General features: G+C 36.8%; 2 protein-coding genes across 3 annotated transcripts in view; both read left to right on the forward strand.

Annotated features, from left to right (window-relative positions):
* Positions 1-15851, forward strand: part of LOC108977989 (protein midgut expression 1-like) — a 55522-nt gene extending 39671 nt beyond the window's left edge. For both annotated transcript variants that reach the window (XM_018948013.1, XM_018948014.1), the window contains exon 2: positions 15654-15851. In XM_018948013.1, coding sequence (XP_018803558.1) covers positions 15654-15849 — 196 coding nt within the window. In that variant the 3' untranslated portion in view covers positions 15850-15851. The remainder of the gene's footprint in view (positions 1-15653) is intronic.
* Positions 15852-18385: 2534 nt separating this feature from the next.
* Positions 18386-18675, forward strand: LOC108977988 (the record flags this gene model as incomplete). The annotated part of the gene is given in 1 exon segment (XM_018948011.1): positions 18386-18675. A coding segment is annotated over 1 exon segment (289 nt), but the record flags the coding sequence as incomplete, so codon positions are not given.
* Between the last annotated feature and the right edge of the window lie 1518 nt (positions 18676-20193).

Here is a 20193-nt window from a genome sequence, read left to right on the forward strand (position 1 = left end):
CTTTAGTAACCGACCTGAAAATTAAGCTGCAGCAGGAATGGGATAATATATCGCCGGCATACACTGCTAAAATTGTCGAAAATATGCCAAATAGGTTGAATGGAGTGCTTAAACAGAAGGGATATCCTACCAAATATTAATGTTTTTCGGTATTAATTTTTTTAATAATTTTGTGCCTTAAATACCAAAAAACCGAATATTAATGAACGCCATTTTTATGTGTACCTGAAGTTTTTCGCTTTTTTTAGAATGGATTTCTGTATTATTTTTTTGCTTATGTGCACTACTTACTGTTGAATTATTTTTTATAATAAAACAAACAAAACTAAGTAATATTTTATTTGTACATTTTTTTTGTAGTTTGAATTGACGAGTTAGAGAAAACCGAATATTAATGACTCTGACTGTATATCAATCAAAATATTGTTGAATGCGTCACTTTTAATCAGCTTTCGTATATCTGGACCATTTAGTACTCCTGATTGTCAAAAATTAATTTATTAAGATGGAAAACCATGGGAAATAAGAAAAAAATGTAAAAGGTCATAAAAAAAACTGACACATACGAACGTCAAACCCTTTGAGGGTTTTACTATACTGACCTAGTACCATCACCCCCTAGATTAGCTGTTGTACTGTGTAACGGGTAGATTAAGCCATAGCAATGGTTGGCTTTGTTCGTTATCAATCCGAATGTTGTTAATTTCAAATCTATTGTCAATTATGGATTTAATCATTCCACCGAATTAGATATGCCAGTAATGAATTTAATTGGTCCATATTCTGAGCACCATGTTCCTTAAAAATACTGAAAGCATTTTAAAAAATATATCGTACAATTTTAAGTATTTTTCGAAGTGAAAGGTGACGCCTAAGAAATTCCGCTTTACCGTCCATTGTGCATTTACCGTCGATTTTAGCTGAAGCTCTACCTCTGCTTACACTTTTATTTAAAAAAGATCTTTTTGCATTCGTATATTTTTGAGTTCTGCGGGAAACTGTTTTCGAGTTAAGGAGAAAATCTTGTTCTTTGACGAGTTCGCCATACATTTTACCGATCGTCATTCGAAGAAATCGTAGGAGTGGTCGGTGAAATGGCTGTGATACAGCCCAAAACCCACAACGTCATGATTATTTGCAAGGATTTGGATGAAATAACTTCTCCAGAAGAGATTTGCGAAGCTATGCAAAAAGAGTGTGGAATAGAGAATCTGGGAAAATGAACGTTAAGAGTATTCGAAAGACCCGAAGCTCGCTTAGTAAGGCGACATCAATGTTATTTTCAAATACTGTCTGTTTTAGTAGCTCTTGTGAAGCTGCGCAATGATTTAGGTTTAATTGTAATATCCTCATTTCCCTAACGATTTCGCCATCTCGAGATATTTGGGGCACGTAGTACTCAAGGCTGAGTGTGCTCTTTTGCAAAGAATGCAGCTTGAATTGTTAGTAGATGACTTCGCTACATGGCCACCGGCTCCACAATGTGTTCCAGATGGAAACACCTGAAGCATCGGGGAATAGGGGAGTATTCCCGGAAGCGACATACAGACCACCCGATTTTTATTTTGCCAACCTTGAGCGCAGTCTTGGAGTCCTTGGCGCTCAGGCATAAGACAGCAATGAAATGGCTGTGATACAGCCCAAAACCCACAACGTCATGATTATTTGCAAGGATTTGGATGAAATAACTTCTCCAGAAGAGATTTGCGAAGCTATGCAAAAAGAGTGTGGAATAGAGAATCTGGGAAAATGAACGTTAAGAGTATTCGAAAGACCCGAATTCGGTATTTGAAAATAACATTGATGTCGCCTTACTAAGCGAGCAATACTCCCAGCGTTCGGAAAGTACCTGGACTACAGACATATGTGGCAAGGCTGCAATATGGTCTTGTAAAGGAAAACCATTTATGTCCCGCTCCGGAGGTCATCATTTTTTCACATGGGCAAATATACGAGACATATACTTTGTTAGCTGCCATGCTCCTCCCAGTGCCACAATTAAATACTTCTATTTGAAGACTTCCTCCTGGAACTTGCTCTAGAAACCAGAGGCGAATCACCAATTATAATCGTAGGTGACTTCAATACGTGGAAAGACCGCTTGGGGTAGTAGGCGCACAAACCATCGTGGGCGTCTGATACTTGAGTTCCTCGGCCAAACGAACGATCTTGAATAGCGGAACGCAAAATACTTTTCAAAAGGGAAGCTGGGGCTCCATAATCGACCTCATGTTTGCCAACGACGTTCTTAACAGGCGCATTAAGTGGGCGGTGACGGACATATTTACTTATAGTGACCACATGGCTATTATTGCTGAAGTCTCTTATGTCGGAGGGACGGAACGCCGCAGGAGGAGCACATGCCAAAAACGAATCTGGAAACAAAACGATTTTGATGCCGAACTTTTTGAGATGGTCTGGCGTTTAGTAAATATACAAGGCGAAGACGCCATGCACTTAGTAGCCTCAGTACGAAAACAATTGGTCACAGCAYGAGACACAACCATGCGTAGGACAGTACACCACAACAACCGGAAGCCAGAGTATTGGTGGAATGAAGAAATAGCTGGACTTAGAAAGTTCTGCCATTCAGCTAGACGCCGCCTACAACGTAATCAACGGGAAGAAAACGAGAGCAGTCTCAGACAAATATTTAAAAGGCAGAAGAAGCCTCTAAAATCAGCCATTAACCGCACTAAAAAGAAGTGTTTTGAAAAACTCTGTGAGGAAGCAAACGAAGACCCCTGGGGAACAGCATACAAAATCTGTATGTCTAAATTTAAAAATAAGGCACAACAACCCAAAAGCGCATCCTTTATGAGAAATATCGTGGAAACTTTGTTCCCAAAACACCACACTATTTCTTATGCTAAGCGTCGAACCGAAGTCGTAGAGCCGCCACTGCTAGTCAGCGAGGAAGAATTACACTAGCCGACAATGGATTTTGCTCTGAAATAAAAATTATATATTTTGGTTCCTGTTAGTATGTATATCATTAGAAAAATAATAAAAAATCCTTAGGTCCAATGGCGATAATATTACTTATTTTAAATGACTAAAAAAAATACCTGTTTTTTTTCACATTCAGACGTCGTATATCGCGTCTAAGCGTTATTTATTTCTGCTATATTTTGACATTTTGCATTTACGTCGTTATCTCGTGCGCATCTCAGTTATTTCCCATTGTTTTTGCATTAAATTTGGTTTAATATAATGTCCAGAAAGTGTAAAAATTCGCCAGATTTATTTTGTTTTGTGTGTGGAGGCTTTAATCCACGCTCAAGCTCGAAGAAGTTTTCGCCGCGACTATTGGTAGCGTATCGTTCGTACTTTGGATTCGGCGCTGAAGAAAGTCTAAGTAAACTCACACACCATTGCCGTTTACTATGCCAGCTATATGGCGAGAACAACAAAATCATGTAAATKATTGTTATTTTTGTCTAACGAACATTACTGGAATGAAGTCGACGTCTAAAAATATTATAAAGTACACAGATGTGTCGTCTATGTCAAAACCAGCTACCCTACAAACTCCAACGACCTGAACTTCTAACGAACCGTCAACTTTTCGTGGTAGTTGTCGCTTAGAAAATTTCTTTGAAAAGGAAAACGATCTAGTATTGCAAAGATGTATATGGGCTTATGAAAAAAATGTTTTGTACCTATTCACCTGATCAGTGCAGACTATTTATTGATTCATCGCAAATAAGTTTGAAGGCGGTTTTGTTACAGAATGGTAACGAACTTCCATCTGTACCTCTAGCGCATGGAGTACATATCAAAGAAACCTATGAAAATATCAAAAATCTACTACAAAAAATACAGTATGCTAAACATTCTTGGAAAATTTGTTCTGATTTAAAAGTAGTTGGGATGTTACTAGGTATGCAAGCTCGAAGCAAACACTATATCCAAAAAGAGTGGCCAAAAAGAACAGACTATGTACCTAATCAGAAAAGTATGTAGTTTTCGTCTTGTTGAACCCGAGAATATTGTATTGCCATCCCTTCATATAAAATTAGGCTTAATGAAAAATTTTGTAAAAGCAATGGATAAAACGGGAGAAGGTTTTCAATACCTTAAAAGTATATTTCCGAGACTTAGTGATGCGAAATTAAAAGAAGGGATTTCTGTGGGGCCAGACATACGACGAGTTATGAAGGATCAAAACTTTGTCTCTAAACTAAATACGCTAGAAAAARAAGCATGGCTTTCATTTRTTGRGGTTGTAAAAAATTKTTTGGGTAACACCAAATCACCCGATTATGAAGAACTCATATCAAGCCTATTGACGGATTTTCAGGCTTTAGGGTGTAACATGTCCCTGAAAATACATTTCCTACATTCGCACTTGGATTTCTTTCCTCCCAATTTAGGTGCAGTCAGTGATGAACATGGGGAGAGATTTCACCAAGACATATTGAGTATGGAGAAAAGGTATCAAGGCAAATGGACTCCTAGGATGCTGGCAAACTATTGCTGGATATGTTTACGTGATAATCCTGACTACCAATACAGCAGAAGTTCAAAAAAGTACAAGAAAATATAAAATGAGGGATAAAAATTTTTAATATTCAATATATTTTTTGCAAAAACTTTACTTTTATTTTTCTCTTAGCCTGGACCTAGCAATTTTTTTTTTATATTCAAATTATATATGTACCTTATCAAAGCAACATAAAAAAACAAGTTTGGTTTCAGAGCAGAAAAAAAATGTCAAAATTGTCGGCTAGTGTTATTGGCCATAGCCGGAAAAATTAAATGCAGCAAAGCGCCTGGATTAGATGGCATACCAAACAGAGCATTAAAGGACGCTATGACTTTGAAATCAAAATTGTTCGCAGAAATGTATAATGCGTGCTTAAAAGAAGGAATATTTCCTAACCCATGGAAAGTTCAGCGTTTGGTTCTACTCCCGAAACCAAAAAAGCCTCCGGAGGAACCTTCATCATATCGACCTCTGTGCATGCTTGATACTATTGGCAAAGTATATGAAAGCATAGTAAGATACCGCTTGGAGTTAGTAATCCAGAAAGCCGGCGGACTATCAGAAAGACAATACGGCTTTATGAAAAAGAGGTCCACCATCGACGCACTATACGATGTCATTCACACTGCGAAATGCGCAGTARGTGGCAAGCGAWGGAAAGGCGGAACAAAAAATATTGTGCGCTTATCACCTTGGATGTGAATGCCTTTAACTCAGCAAAGTGGGCAAACATAATCAAAGCTCTGTATGACATGCGCGCTCCTCAATATCTCATGGAAATTGTCATACAGCTACTCACACTCAAAATGGGACACTAATAAAAACTACTTATTTTGATTCATTCATCTTAAATATCTCTTATATGTGCAGTAATGTTGTCGAATTTTTTTTTTTTTTTTTATTTTATGTCATTACATTGAAACTTAACTAAAATTACGTTTAAGATTTTTTTTTTTACATATCTGCATTTTTGCATATTCATCTAGTTACTGTATGCTCACGTGCAATTTCTACTTAAAACAGTGTGTTGTGATATTTCATTGTGCTCGGATGTTAATTTCCTCAAGATGTCACAAAAGCGTCAGACTACAGTCGAAGAAAGACAGATTGTAATAAATAATTATAAAAACAACAAATCGGTAAGAGAAATATCCAAAATAGTTAATAAGAAGAAGAGCACGGTATTTAATATCATTAAGCGTTTTAAAGCCACTAATAATATTGAAAATAAAAAACGAAATTGCGCTGGTTGATGCAAATTATCCGACCGCGACAAGAGATATTGTTTAAAACAAATCGAGAACGACCCACTCTTGTCAGCAGTTGACGTGAAAAATAAGTTAAAGGAAATAAAAAATKTAGATGTTAGTGCTGAAACAGTTCGACGAGTCTTTAGAAGTAATAATTTTCACGGCAGAGCATGCCTCCGAAAACCGTTAATATCTCAGAAAAATCAACAGTTGAGATATGATTTTGCTCGAAAACATATAAATGACAATGCAACGTTCTGGTCGAAGTAAGTGTAATTATTTTAAATTTTACCTTCCTTTTTTAATTCTCTCGTAATCGCTTAGGTTCTTTTTACAGACGAAACTAAAATAAATCTCTTTGGGCCGGATGGAAAAAGATTTGCTTGGCGGAAACCTCGTACTGAACTTCATGATGCGGCGATTAAAAAAAAAGTAAAATATGGCGGTGGGTCTCTTATGATATGGGGGTGTATGTCTGAGTCTGGAGTCGGTAAAATACAGTTCGTCAACGGAATAATGGACTCTAAGTATTATGTTGATATTCTTAAAGAAACTGTGAAGGAAAGCACCGAAAATCTCTGGGACACCTCCCCAGTCTCCAGACTTAAACGTAATTGAGCATTTGTGGGCGGAATTAAAAAAAAAGAGTTGCGAAACGTAAAGTGAAAAATATTACCTCTCTGAAGGACGCTGTGAAGGAAGAGTGGTATAATATTGAGCCAGAATTTTGCAAAAAATTAGTGGGAAGTATGCCCCGACGTCTGCATGCTGTGATTGCCAGCAATGGGAAGTCAACCAAATACTAATCATGCGTCCAAAGCAATATTATAATAAAATAATTTTAGTGTCCCACTTTGAGAGTGAGCTTCAATTTAAGCTATGTTCAAACCATTTATTTATTTGTTTTATGAAATAAAAGGAGAAATTGTTTTGTTTTGTGTTTAAGTATTATTAATGAAATGAATTATATTGAAAATAAACTTTAAAACTTAAGCAAGGCTTCAATTTTGAGTTTAAAATATAGGAATTGTGGACTTTTCGTAGTGTCCCATTTTGAGTGTGAGTAGCTGTAAGTTATTTTGAAACCCGTCAACTTTTATTCGATACAGATGAAGACACCAAGAGCTACTCTATCTCAAATGGAGTACCGCAAGGCTCGGTACTAGGCCCCCTTCTATGGAACATAATGTATAATGGGGTACTAAGGACACACCAACCGAAAGCTATTAAATTAGTTGCATACGCAGATGACCTTATTGTGGTAGCAGTTGCTAAAGACCTCGATGACCTCCGGAGCAAATGCAACGAGTGCATATACGGTCTGCGCCAATGGTTCTCCTCAATGAGTTCAGAAGTGGCTGAGAAAAAGACAGAAGTCCTGCTCATAAGTACAAGAAAAGTAGAGGAAAGTATATCTCTCACCATAGCAGAGTGCGAGATTCATTCACAGCCACAACTAAGATATCTGGGAGTAATAGTAGACTCAAGGCTCAAATTTAAGGGTCACATAGAGTACACGGCAGGTAAAGCGAATAAAATCCTGAATGCTTTATCAAGAATGATGGCAAATAAAGGCTGCGTGCGTTCCAACCGGCGTTTTTTACTCGCAAAGGTAATGACATCGGTTATGTTGTATGCGGCTCCAATACGGATACAGGCGTTAGGCATCAAAGTATATGCCGGACAAATAAACACAGTGCACAGGCTGTCGGTACTAAGAGTTATCAGTATGATGCCCAGTGACATCCAAGGTGATGAATAGGAACGAGTTTACAAATTACCAGAGCCATCTATAGGAGCCAAAAGAGAAGAGAGAGTGAAAAGCTTAACGATATRGCAGCAGCGATGGCAAACCTCACTTAAAGGACGGTGGACCTACAGACTAATACCGGACATCCATTCCTGGATCGACAGACGACATGGGGACCTGGATTTCCWCCTAACCCAAATACTAAGTGGGCATGGGTGCTTTCGAAGTTACCTGTATAGATTCCAATATGACATTAGTCCGAATTGTCCGTCGTGTTCAGAGTGCTGTGAAGACTCGGAGCATGTTTTCTTTTATTGCCCACGCTTTATAAGTGCAAGGGAAAAACTTAAACCTACACTCGGTTGTAGTTTTACGTTGGAAGATTTGACGACATTCATGTGTCAGTCCACTGAGAACTGGAGAGCTGTCAGCGAAGTGGCAGCCAGACATATAGAGCAGAGTAGGCGTTCGTCAGTCCGTGCCATAGAAGAGACTTAAATGTCTTATCACTCCCACGAATTAATACTTAATCAGGTAGTTCCGTGGGAGAGTCTGGAGTTGGGAGCAGGTTAGGTTTAGCGAACTAAAGTTCCGCACTCCGGCTTTTTATGCTTTCCCCCTTAAACAAAAAAAAAAAAATGTACGACATATGTGTACGACATTGCCGAAAAAATAATGTATACATAAACCAACATACAAATATGAGTACATATGTATGTGCGCATGACATTCCAACACAACTAATGCATACACAAAATACAACATACACGATGCTCAAATTTGTGAAAAACACACAACAACAACGCAACGTGGGCGCAAGTGCACTTTCAACAGGCAATCTTGCTTCATTCATAAAAACAAATACCATTACATCTCCCCGAACATGCCGTTGCCAACAAGCGTCTTTTATCGACGTTGGCAAAAGCTATAAATCATAAACAGGGGTCGAATCGTTACATCCGTGAACGTATCACTCGTCACGTAAAAGCCTGTATTTCGTATTATGACACACGTGATCGTAACGCTTAAATCGTAATCTGGCATGATGACGTACCTGAGCGAGTATATAAACGTAACCGTTCGTTTGAACCGTCATTCGAACATAGCCGGGTTTGACTGTATTTGTCAAGGAATGTAAAAAATATTTGTACGCGGCTTGCAAAATTCTGCGTCGATATGTATGCAAGCTCATACAGAAACATACATATTTACTCTGGTTTGTTCTTGAAGCTGCTACAGCGGMAAGGGAAGCAGTGGCAATTGGCRATCGTTCKTTTGTGTTTTCGGCACAGCTCRGATTTTCTACCAACAACACAATGTTGTGATGCTTTRTTGTCACGTCMGCCCTTCGACACATTGACTCTTTGAAATAACTTGAGCTCCTGTCTCTTATACACATCTAGATGTGTATAAGAGACATGAATATGTGCGACCGCTTGGTCTTTTAACATGTTATAAAAACTTTTAAAGACCTGTAAATAAATATATATGTATGTATCTTATCAAACCTACATTAACTAATGATTTTCATAGGTAATAATGCATGTATGACTTTATTATATATTTTTTTTTATATTATATTATATACTTTATTATATATTTGCAAAGATGTGAAGGAATTCATCATGAAATAATTCAATTTGTACGTATGTACATGCTTGTGTGCTTTGATATAAAATATATAGAAAATATACATATGTATGTATGTATATAAATTATATGTAGTCGTTTGTGCATTGTAAATATAGGAATCTGTAAGCGTACTCAGTTCTATTATTGTCCTGCCCCTGATGTTAAGTGGTGAAACGCGCTAATAATTTTCTGTGGTGGAACGCACACATCCAAAACAGTATATATCCCAAAATTGAAATATCCCTAAATTTTTGACATCGTGAACCTTCTCTATAAATATACGTTCTCTGTTATAACTACTAATACTATACTATTTAAAATTATACCTAATTTTTTATCAGTTGGGGGCTACAATATTTAGCATAATATATTAACGTGGATGATACGATTATGTTATCTACGGTGRTTACCATGGATTTCATGTTAAGAAACATCAAACATTTTTCTTAAAATTTTTTGTTTACTTACCGTAACATTTGTTTGGTAACCAAGCGAAAGATTAAAAATTTTTTTACAAAATGTTAAAATTTTAGTGTTTGACATTTCCTAAGTAAATTCAAGGAATTAGTGTAAGATGAATTCTTACAATTATATGTACCTGCATACGAAACGTATAAAACAAATGTGTTTATTAATCTTACGTATTCGCATTGTCATCATCATCTTCACTTGCATCATCGGTGTCGGTAGCTTGCGATTGTCATTTAGAACGTTAGCATATAAAAATATAGTTTTCTTTAACAACCTACAAAGACATACCAAAAAGTTGTGATAACAGCTTAGGGACTTAAATAGTTAATTCTACATTTTTTTTTACTTTTTGCCTCGAATATCTGCTGCGCTTCAGCAGGCACTCATCCAACTATATCGTTTGAATAAGGAAATGTCGTATGAGCGTTCACCGTTTGTGTCCATCCACACAACTGTGGTTTATCTTGCTTTAAAGTAGATACAGTCCAGCACCCTTAGTGTTGAGAAATTGCTGTTAACTTACAGCCTCCCACTTTATTCTTGAAGTTGTTTCAATATATTTGTCAAGTTTTGCTTTATCACTTTCAGGCATTGGTAAATCGCTTACTTTTTATATCCATTCCAATTATGGCAAATGCTATACAAAATGCTAAAAAAAGTTGTTCCATTCGTTCAAAGTATTCACGCAACATTTTGTGATACATTTTTTGTTCGGTATTCACTATTAGCGATTGGAAGGATTGAAATGACTGGAGAACTGTTCTTTTTTGTTAGTTTTTTTTATTCATGTCCATTAAACGAACAATTAACATAATTGTACTAGTCCCCGGTAGATATACAAATTTCCGGAAAGTATCGAAAATCTTGAAAAAAGTAATGTTCATTTGGTGTGTGTCCTCTTGTGGAAATCACCCATACAAGCAATTCGATAGTATTTATTTAAAACCTTAATACGACAATCTTCGGAACAGTAGTGAACTTTACAATTTGGACATTTTGTAAATTGTTGCAAGAATGCTGTTGTTGGATCATATTCAGGTAAAGGCATTACCAATGCATTGTTATTCAAATCAATACATTTTTAGGAATAACATCTAATCAGGTATTTACATACATATAAACACAATGTTACTTTTTTGACGACACACCAGCAAATTGAAAAGTTTTGATTGTCATTTGAAGACACAAAAAAAAACACTAAGTATATAAATAAACAGTTAATTTAGGTATTACACAGCTATACTGTGTAGCAGATTCGCCCAAACTCTGCCAGAGCTTTTCTTCAACGTTCCTAATGCCTGGTGTTAATCCGTATCACCAACCAACCATTCGAATGCCCATTTCCTGCAACCAGTTGGTACAGGATATTATAGTTTTGTCCACCTAACGGTTGTACGTATCACCTAAACCTAATCGAGATAGATATAGGGTTATCTATATATAAATGATCAGGGTGACGAGAAAAGTTGAAAACAGGGAGAACACTTCTCTAATAATGATATGTCTGTATGTTAAAAATCTTGAATCAGATTCATACTTCACAGAGATCCCATACCTAATATAAAGATTTTCGAACTTCTAGGTAACTTTATGCTGAATATAAAAGACCAATATTGAGTTATCTGAATAAAAATTACAGAGCGTGTTTTACTTATAACAGTGTATTTTTGTGCCTAAAATAGATAAATATGGGCGAAAATTGACTTTACCCCTCATATAACTAATATCAGACTTCCCGGCTGACTTGGCTCTATGTGATTATTTTTTTAGTATGTAACATTTTAATAGTATGTGGTAGTGGGAAAAATAGATCAAATCTGGTCGGTACTACCTCAACTGCCATACTACGTATAATGGTTTTCCTTTTTCTTACAAACCTTATGTGTCTGTCAGTATAAGGGTATAAGGGTATAATGTATATAGTATATGTAAATAAAAAATTGCTAGGATTTCGATCCTCAGGTTGATGTTGTACACCATAAAGTATTTCCCTRACTTTGATTATTGTAAGTCGCAAGAGTATAAAATGTTCGGTTGCACCCGAATTTAGCCTTTATATGTTTATTTATCACTATTGTCGAAACTAAACAAAGGAAACAATAGAAACGCTTTTTAACACATAATGCCACAATCAATAATAATGGTACTGTTAATCACTTTTCACACATTTTTCACTTACACTAAATGTTAAAACATAAATTTTCAAATAACGTGGAGTCCAATCGCATTTTCTTATTGATATTACAAGCTGCACTCCCTATTATGCGACGCCTTTGTTCTTCCTTATCCATCTTTGGTATAACGCGTGGTATTTCGCCGTGAATTTAACAGTATATGTCGAATTGTTGCATGGCATTCGTAGAATCTACGATTTTTTATTAAGGCTATTAACTGCATCTTTAAGCCTTTTCTTATTGAACTAGCTGTGACTGCCTTAAATAATATATCAAATATATTAAAACTTCGGCTTCGAATTATTTAATTTTTCTTGTTCTGAAGAGAATTTTCCATTTCAAAACAATAGGTTAAATATGGATATATAGTAGTATACGAAGCGAAATTTTACAAATGTGTTTTTAGTCTCCATTAAAACTGCATAACATATCTTCTCTATTACATTGTGATGGTACGTTTTAAGGCGCTCACAGCATTAAATCGATATTTTGTCCATCAATCTGAAACTAAAACACTGTGACTGTGTGAATCGGTGCTTTATCTATCGTGCAAAGCTTCAAATAAGTTTTTAAAATGGGGAACCAGTCGTTCCCACTTAAGTTAGTTCTTCCGAAAATTATGGAAATTATAATTGTACTCGTATCCAAGGGCCCTTCCAAAATAACTTTTTTTCTTCTTCTTTTGTTTCATTTTCTTAATTGAAAACACAAAAAAAAAACTTTTAAATTTCAGTTTAAAGAGTTAGTATTCTCGGAATTTCCATCGATGCTGTATAACATAATATAAATCGTTAACTTTTAAAGTACAATATAGTTAGTAAAGTGGGTCGCAGGAGAGCGGGAACGACAGCTGATAAATGAAAAATAATTTTAAGCCTACATTCCTTCAACAACAGCTATACAGAAATTGATGAAAGAATTAAGTTAAGTCGTTTTACTATTTAAGCGTTTTAAAGCTGTGCATTGTCTCTAGAGTTGTGGAACATATTGAAAGAAAACTTGCAACAAAGCGTAGAAAAGTTTAATCTTGGGGATCAAATATACTGTCGGTCAGCAAGATAGTGATTCCGCACCTATAGCCCCACGTTCTTGCAACTCCAGCTGTGTTAAAACGTTTGTCCGTCAGTATACGTTTTCGATTAATGACGTTTTGTGGGCGCGGCAATAGTCCGATTACGCCTATCTACAATACAAAACATCTTATGGTGCCAGCGAATGGGCACGGGTGAACGGACAAACAGGCGGATTTCAACTCGTGTGTCACCCTGATCATTTGTATATAAAAACTATATTTAAATCAATTAATTTTGAAGAAAAAAAGGCAGCACTGCACTAACTTTTACACCAACGGAAAACTGCAAGATCCTGAGGACTGCTTTCAATTCCGTTTTTTCTATCTCGAAAGTGCTACAGCTATTAAATAAAAAGTTTGGAAGACTTCTAAAGGGTGGCAAGAGCTGTCCTGCGTTGGATTTCCAGGCTGACATTGTTGGTGGTGTTTATATTGGCTCCTAAATTTACGAAACTATCTACAACTTCAAAGTTATAACTGTCAACAGTGACGTCAGAACAAAGTCGCGAGTGCGACGACTCTTTCTTTGATGACAGGATATATTTTGTCTTGCCCTCGTTCACTACCAGACCCATTTGCTTTGCTTCCTTGTCCAGTCTGGAGAAAGCAGAACTAACGGCGCGGGTTTTGAGGCCAATGATATCAATATCACCGGCATACGCCAGCAGCTGTACACTCTTATAGAAGATGGTACCTTCTCTATTTAGTTCTGCAGCTCGAACTATTTTCTCCAGAAGCAGGTTGAAGAAGTCGCACRATAAGGAATCGCCTTGTCTGAAACCTCGTTTGGCATCGAACGGTTCGGAGAGGTCCGATCCCGACGGAGCTTTTGTGTTGCTCAAGGTCAGTTTACAGAGTCATATTAGTTTTGTGGGGTTACCAAATTCAGACATCCCGGCATAAAGGCAGCTCCTTTTCGAGCTGTCGAAAGCAGCTTTGAAATCGACGACGAGGTGGTGTGTGTCGATTTTCCTTTCACTGGTTTTTTCCAAAATTTGGTGCATGGTGAATATCTGGTCGGTGGTTGATTTGGCTGGTCTAAATGCACACTGATAAGGTCCAATCAGTTTGTTGACGATGGGCTTTGATATATCACACAAGAGTATTCTCGATAGAACCTTATATGCGATGTTGAGGAGGCTTATCCCATGGTAGTTGGCGCAAATTGTGAGATTTCCCATCTTGAGGATTGGGCAGAGCACACTTTAATTTCATTCGTCGGGCATGCCCTCGTCCGACCATATTCTACAAAGAAGCTGATGCATGCTCCTTATCAGTTCTTCGCCTCCTTATCAGTTCTTAGATTGGTTTCAAAATCTCCAGAAGTTATTCTTTCAGTGCCATTCAGTAGACTGCAGAAATGTTTCCCCCATAAGTATGCTCTGGGTATCAGTCACTAGATCACCTCTGGACGTTTTACAACAGTATGCTTCAGTCTTGAGACCTTCTGTTAGATGCCGCATCTTTTCGTAGAATTTTCTTGCATTACCCTATTGGCCAGCGTGTCAAGCTATTCATACTCACGCATTTCAATCTGTCTCTTCTTTTTCTGCAAATGCTTCTTGGTACCCTCTTTAGTTTTCGGTGTCTATCGCACGTGCTGTGGTCGATTGTAATATTGTGGTCGATTGTAACATTGCGAGGTAGGCAGTCTTTTTTCTCTCCGCTGCGACACGACGTTGTCCGAGTCAATGTTATTATCTCGGAGCGTACGATCGTCTAAAACACCGGAAACGTGTACTCCTTCTATCACAACATCGTCATTCTGGGTGGTGGCATTTACTTTATAGTATTTATTAAATGCCTCAGGGACCTACTCGTCTCACTCCTTGTCCCGTCTATCGAATTTTTTGGACGGTGGTGATGCCAATCGTTCTTTTACGATTACATCAACCATTTGGGCAGCGGCACCTTCTCAACTAAGGGAGCGAACATTCGAGGTGCATGTCCTAAAATCATAATCCTTAAGCGTTTGTCGTCATAATCTCTGGGCAGCGACGTTACGCCTTCAAACGGATGTGTCTTTGGCTACCCAGAGGATATTTGGTCTAAGACAGGAAGTCGTGAGCTGCTTGAACCATACATAAATGATTCATTTCTGGCCAGTCCCAAGTGAATGGCGCTCTGAGAACTTTGCTTTCTTATGTGAACTTCTACGCATGGCTCCAATGCCAAACAGTACTGAACAAAAATAATATGACGGCTTGACACGACTCACGCCTGACCTGTAAAAAGAAGGCTATAGAAAACGATACTTGGATCACCCGTTATAAAAACTCCTCGTCTAAAAAAAAAAAAGATAAATGTCACAATGGTGTTATGGTTTGGAGAGTAGTGCCGTGTTCTGACGCATTCGAATTTCAAGGAGACTTAAAAATGGATGTAGACAAATAAATAGAATAACCTTTGACTGAGATATAAGGTAAGTTTGGTTTTGGTATTTTTTAATTGCATCGCGAGAATGTATTTCTTGCATAATTTAGTTGGGGCTGGTGACACATTTTGGAAGTTGACGCTACGTACCTTTTTTTCAAAACCCACCGCTAAAGGTAAAGGGAGAGAATTAGAATCCTACTGGAAGAGTCAAGAATGATAGAGATATACATAGCTGTATACCTTTGAGCATACCCTAAATACCACTATTCTAATACAATCATTCATCTACTCAGCTAGTTCGTGATCCATCATTTATCCAATGTACTCACGTTTATCAACTCAAATTTTAAAAGATAGATTCGTTGATGTATTAAATATCTATACTTTTCGATATTTTGGCTTTGCATGTACTTATATAAATTTGAACTCTACTTTTCAGCTGCTTTACTTGTGCGCTAAATGTTTTAATTTCAATCATAAGCGCATTTTTTGTGGTCTTTCTAATCGTTGGCATATTGGTCTACTTTATTTATTACCATGAGAATGAAGATGAGACAGCTAACAAAATAAAAGATGAGATAAGGGACGGTTTGGAAAGTGGATTGGACAAAATTAAAGGCACATTTTCAAACTAACAGGTAAGTGCTGTAATTACATACATGCCTAATTATAAAGTACGGTATTAAATCAACATTAAATCAGAGGTAAACATGAAATTTTGATTTTGTAATAAACATAACTGTTGCCTATTATATAATACTTGTATATCCTGATTAGGGTCGCTTTCTAAACCACATAACAAGAATTTAAACCATTGGAATAATTTGGGATAGTTATCAATAAGAACAGAAATTATCAGCAACATTCGCTCTCAGTAAACATAACATGATTTCTAAGAGTTTTGTTAACCTAACGGTTGTATGTATCACCTAAAACTAATCGACACAGATTAGTAAGTTATATCTCTATATATAAAAGAATGTCGTGTTAGTTCCACTATATATAACTCAAAATAGCTAACCTGATTTGGCTGTAATTTATGGGTAGATGGATTATAATCAGGGGACGGACATAGGATACTTTTTATCTCTTTTTTTTTTAATAGTCAATACAATTCATAAATACGAAAACTATATCTTAAATCATGAGTATGTGTTTGAAATTCATGTAAAAACTATTTTTAGATATTTTTTTACTTATTTAAATTAAATAAATAACAACACATAGCGGCTTCAAAAGTATAGTAATTATCCTATACATATATGGATTATACTGATAGTTACTACTAAATAAGACGAATTTTTCGCGCTATAGTATATCCGGTAAGACATTTCTAATATTACAACAGAAAAACGTTTTGACAGTTGCAACGCCTGGCATTACGGTTACTTTGCTGGATTATGGGTGAACGACGCAAGAGCATTTATAACAAACTTAACACATACACTTAACATTACAAAATAACAGAATTTTTGCAGTGTTGAGAAAAAGTTCAATCATAATTTWAGATCAAAACTGTGTGCTGAGTGCGAGCAGTACACTCATTCTTCGCTTTTCTTAAGTCAATGATGAAATGTTGAAACACTCTAATTGACCATTAATATGCGCGAACAATGGCAAGCTGATCCACTCGCAGAAATGATGCAATTGCTAGATATTCGAAATATTTTTTTGATGAAAATGAAAACGTTAATTATCTAGATATACCGAAATCACCTCAATTTATAATTACTTAGAAGCCTTATTTACCTAGGCTGTAGTCGTTGAAAGTTGCAAAAGTATGATATATACGGTTATTTCCGAACTTAGCCTTCTTTAGTTGTTAAATATAAAGTTCCACCAGCACCTAAAAGAATTTCACGGTTATATCCGAACTTAGGCATTCCTTATTGTTTTATATTGATTTTAATTACGAATAAACCAACATACGATATGACAATATCGTTAGCTATGATAATATAGCGCACACTCGAAAACATGAACTAATTGCGAAATGTTCACGTTTCCGAATACCCAAAAATAATTCGTTTATATATGTTTGGTTACACCTTTAAATTTACATTTTATTATAGTTTCGTATACATATAAATTTGTACTTTCCGGATATGATAGGTAAGTTTGAGAAAATTTTTATTTAAAAAAATCCGTAATATTTTTGTATTTTCTTGTTTTCTAATAAATGAAAACAGCTTTCTCCAAAAAAAAATGTTTGACAAAATTTAAAAGAAACTTGTACCTGCGGAACGAATGTTTCATGAAACCAAGAAAATAGACGACGTCATCCAAGCGGATTTTAAGTTGTTTTGCTTAATAAGACACTAACAATTTTAAAACAGAATGAATTATTTGCCTTTCAAATTCCCAAGATTTTGAGCTTTTATTTTAGCTCTAACTTTTTCTATAAGAGGGTTGATTAGCTGAGGCTATGAAGACAACTTTTCGACCGATATTTGAAGAAGTCGAATGCGGTATCTTGGCTTGAAATTTTAAAACCATAACCTGCCGTGATGATTTAAATTGATAATTTTGGGCGATACTAGCAGCGCATCCGTTATACATGGTATTGGCTTCCGAATCCTGACCAATACTTGGGAATTATTCCTTACATGATTTGATTGCATTGTATATTTTTTATGATAAATTTCCATTAGTTTAGCAATTTCGGCCTCTTTTTACCCTTTTTATACATGTTCCAAATTATTCCTCTTTCCTCAATTGTAGAATGCTTTCCGGATCCCTTGTAATATTATTTCTTTCAATGAAATACTTTTCATTATTTATTTATAAATTTCCATTAGTTTAGCAATTTCTGCCTCTCTTTGCCCTTTTTATATCCCTTGTTATATTATTTATTTCGCTGAAATACTTTTAATTATTTATTTTTTAACAACATAAAAAATTATGTTCTTAAATTAACCCTAGAATGGTAAACACCGCCTGTGAGGCGAAGAATTTTTTTTTATTAAGGCGTGCGCTCGTGCCACCTCAGCTGAGTGTTGTACGAGCTGGGCCCCAGACGTATTTTGTTTTGCTGCGTTGCGTTGGATACGTGTGTCGCCTCTGAGGCAAAGTTTACCAATAAAGGAACTTTTTTTGTACATATTCGTTTACGCRTTTGTTTTTTTTTTTGCTAAAATTTTGAGTTTTTGTAAAACTTTTATAGTTTTTAGAGATGGCTCCTCCTGATGTGCAGTTACTCAAATGGCTGGAGGAAGTATCGCTTGATGGAAGTGAACTTGATGACGATTTGGGTGTAGATATCGATTCAGATGATAGTGTGGCTGATCCCACTTACGTCGATGATTTCGCCTATGACATGCAGTATATTGATGTATCTAATGAAAATGATGTCAATCAATCCACACCGACTGATGTTCATGAAGCTGTAGACACGTCGCAAAATGACGATCAATTGGCTTGTGAGAACTGGATAATTACGCCATCGGCATCGGTTATAAGGGGTAAGAACAAATATATATGGTCTTCCGAACCGTCTTCGATAACAAAAGTATCGAACAGAACTCTTTCGAGATTATGCCAGGGCCAAAAGAAGGAGCCAAGGGTATAGTAGATCCTGTTTGTTTCACCTAGTTCCACTGGGTATGTGGGGGGTATACTTACTTACTTTACTTATGTATCCCTTTTTCTTTTGAATTAAATGAAAGTTTATATTTTTTTTTTTTTTGTGAAAAATAAAAATTCCAAATAAACGATTTATTGTATTTCCCTTTGAGGGCAAAACTTCGATATTTAAATACACTTGTATATTGTTATTGAACTGTGCACTGCTGCTGCTACTGCACAACCACACGCGAGATAGGACGGAGATTCCAAATTTGGACCACGAATTTAAACTAAACTGGAACGTGCGGATGTAATAGCTGGCGAAACTTCGTGTACGGGCGTAAAAAAGCGAATAATAACCATCCCGATCTAACCAACCCTTTTTGATTGATTAGGTGGTGAAAACGATAACGTATGGTGTGTGTGTAGTGTGGTTGGTTTGTTGCGTGTTTGAAAAGGTAGGTTGTGTGCTGACTGTTGTGTTGTGTGATGAGTATGAGTTGTATGATGAATGTTGAGTTGTGTGCCGAATGTGTTGTATCGTGATGAGGTTTGTGTTCAGGGGCGGGATGCCATGAAGTCGCATAAACATCCCGGCCCCCCTAGGCGAATTAATTGCCTAGAAGCCGCTGCAGTTTCTGTAAGGTGCTCACTACAGCGCTGAAACCCGTCGCCTTTTGTGGTTGCGATGGTTACGATGTGGTGGTGTCTGCGAACGTGCACCTCGAGACGGTTTAGAGCGATGGGCTCTTCGGCGTTGAACTTGATCTCTATGCCGCTGTTGACCATGCCGGTGACTGGCGTGCGTTGACGGATCAGCGCGTCGAGGAAAACGGTGAAATAATGTATGATGCGGTCGATGGCAGTACTGACACGACCCGTCTGACATGCACTCCAACGTAGCGTGCGTGTCTGCCAAGCATGTCATGCAGTGGCCGTGGGCTCTAGCGATCTGTTGGCGCTGAGCGGGCTTCATCGTCTTGAAAATCGAACACTTCTTCAGGAAGTGGGGTCGATGGCATAGGCTGCATCGTGGCGGTACATACTCCTCGAACTGCTCCTCGCCCGCTTCCCTGACTGTTTGACCGGATGATTGGCTGGGTGGGCTTGTGCCTTSTTGYCTCCTTGGTGCGGCAATGGGTGCAGCGGATGCTGCAWTTGCAGTAATTGCGGACCTCACCGATTGSGGGTTACRGTGGATTTCTTCTACGTCCATTTCTAGTGGAATAGGAATATGTATGTTAAACAGTTTTGCTAGTAGTATGAAGTATGCTACATTATATATATGTGTATATATATATAGATATATGTATTATATCTTTATTTGATACTTTTATTTATATGTATTATATATTATTTATATATACGGATTTTGTTGTTTATTATTAATCGCGTTCATTAGGTTTTGGTTTGTA

The sequence above is a fragment of the Bactrocera latifrons genome, unplaced genomic scaffold, assembly GCF_001853355.1.
Source record: "Bactrocera latifrons isolate USDA-ARS-PBARC rearing strain unplaced genomic scaffold, ASM185335v1 scaffold_989, whole genome shotgun sequence".
In the NCBI taxonomy this organism is placed as follows: domain Eukaryota; kingdom Metazoa; phylum Arthropoda; class Insecta; order Diptera; family Tephritidae; genus Bactrocera; species Bactrocera latifrons.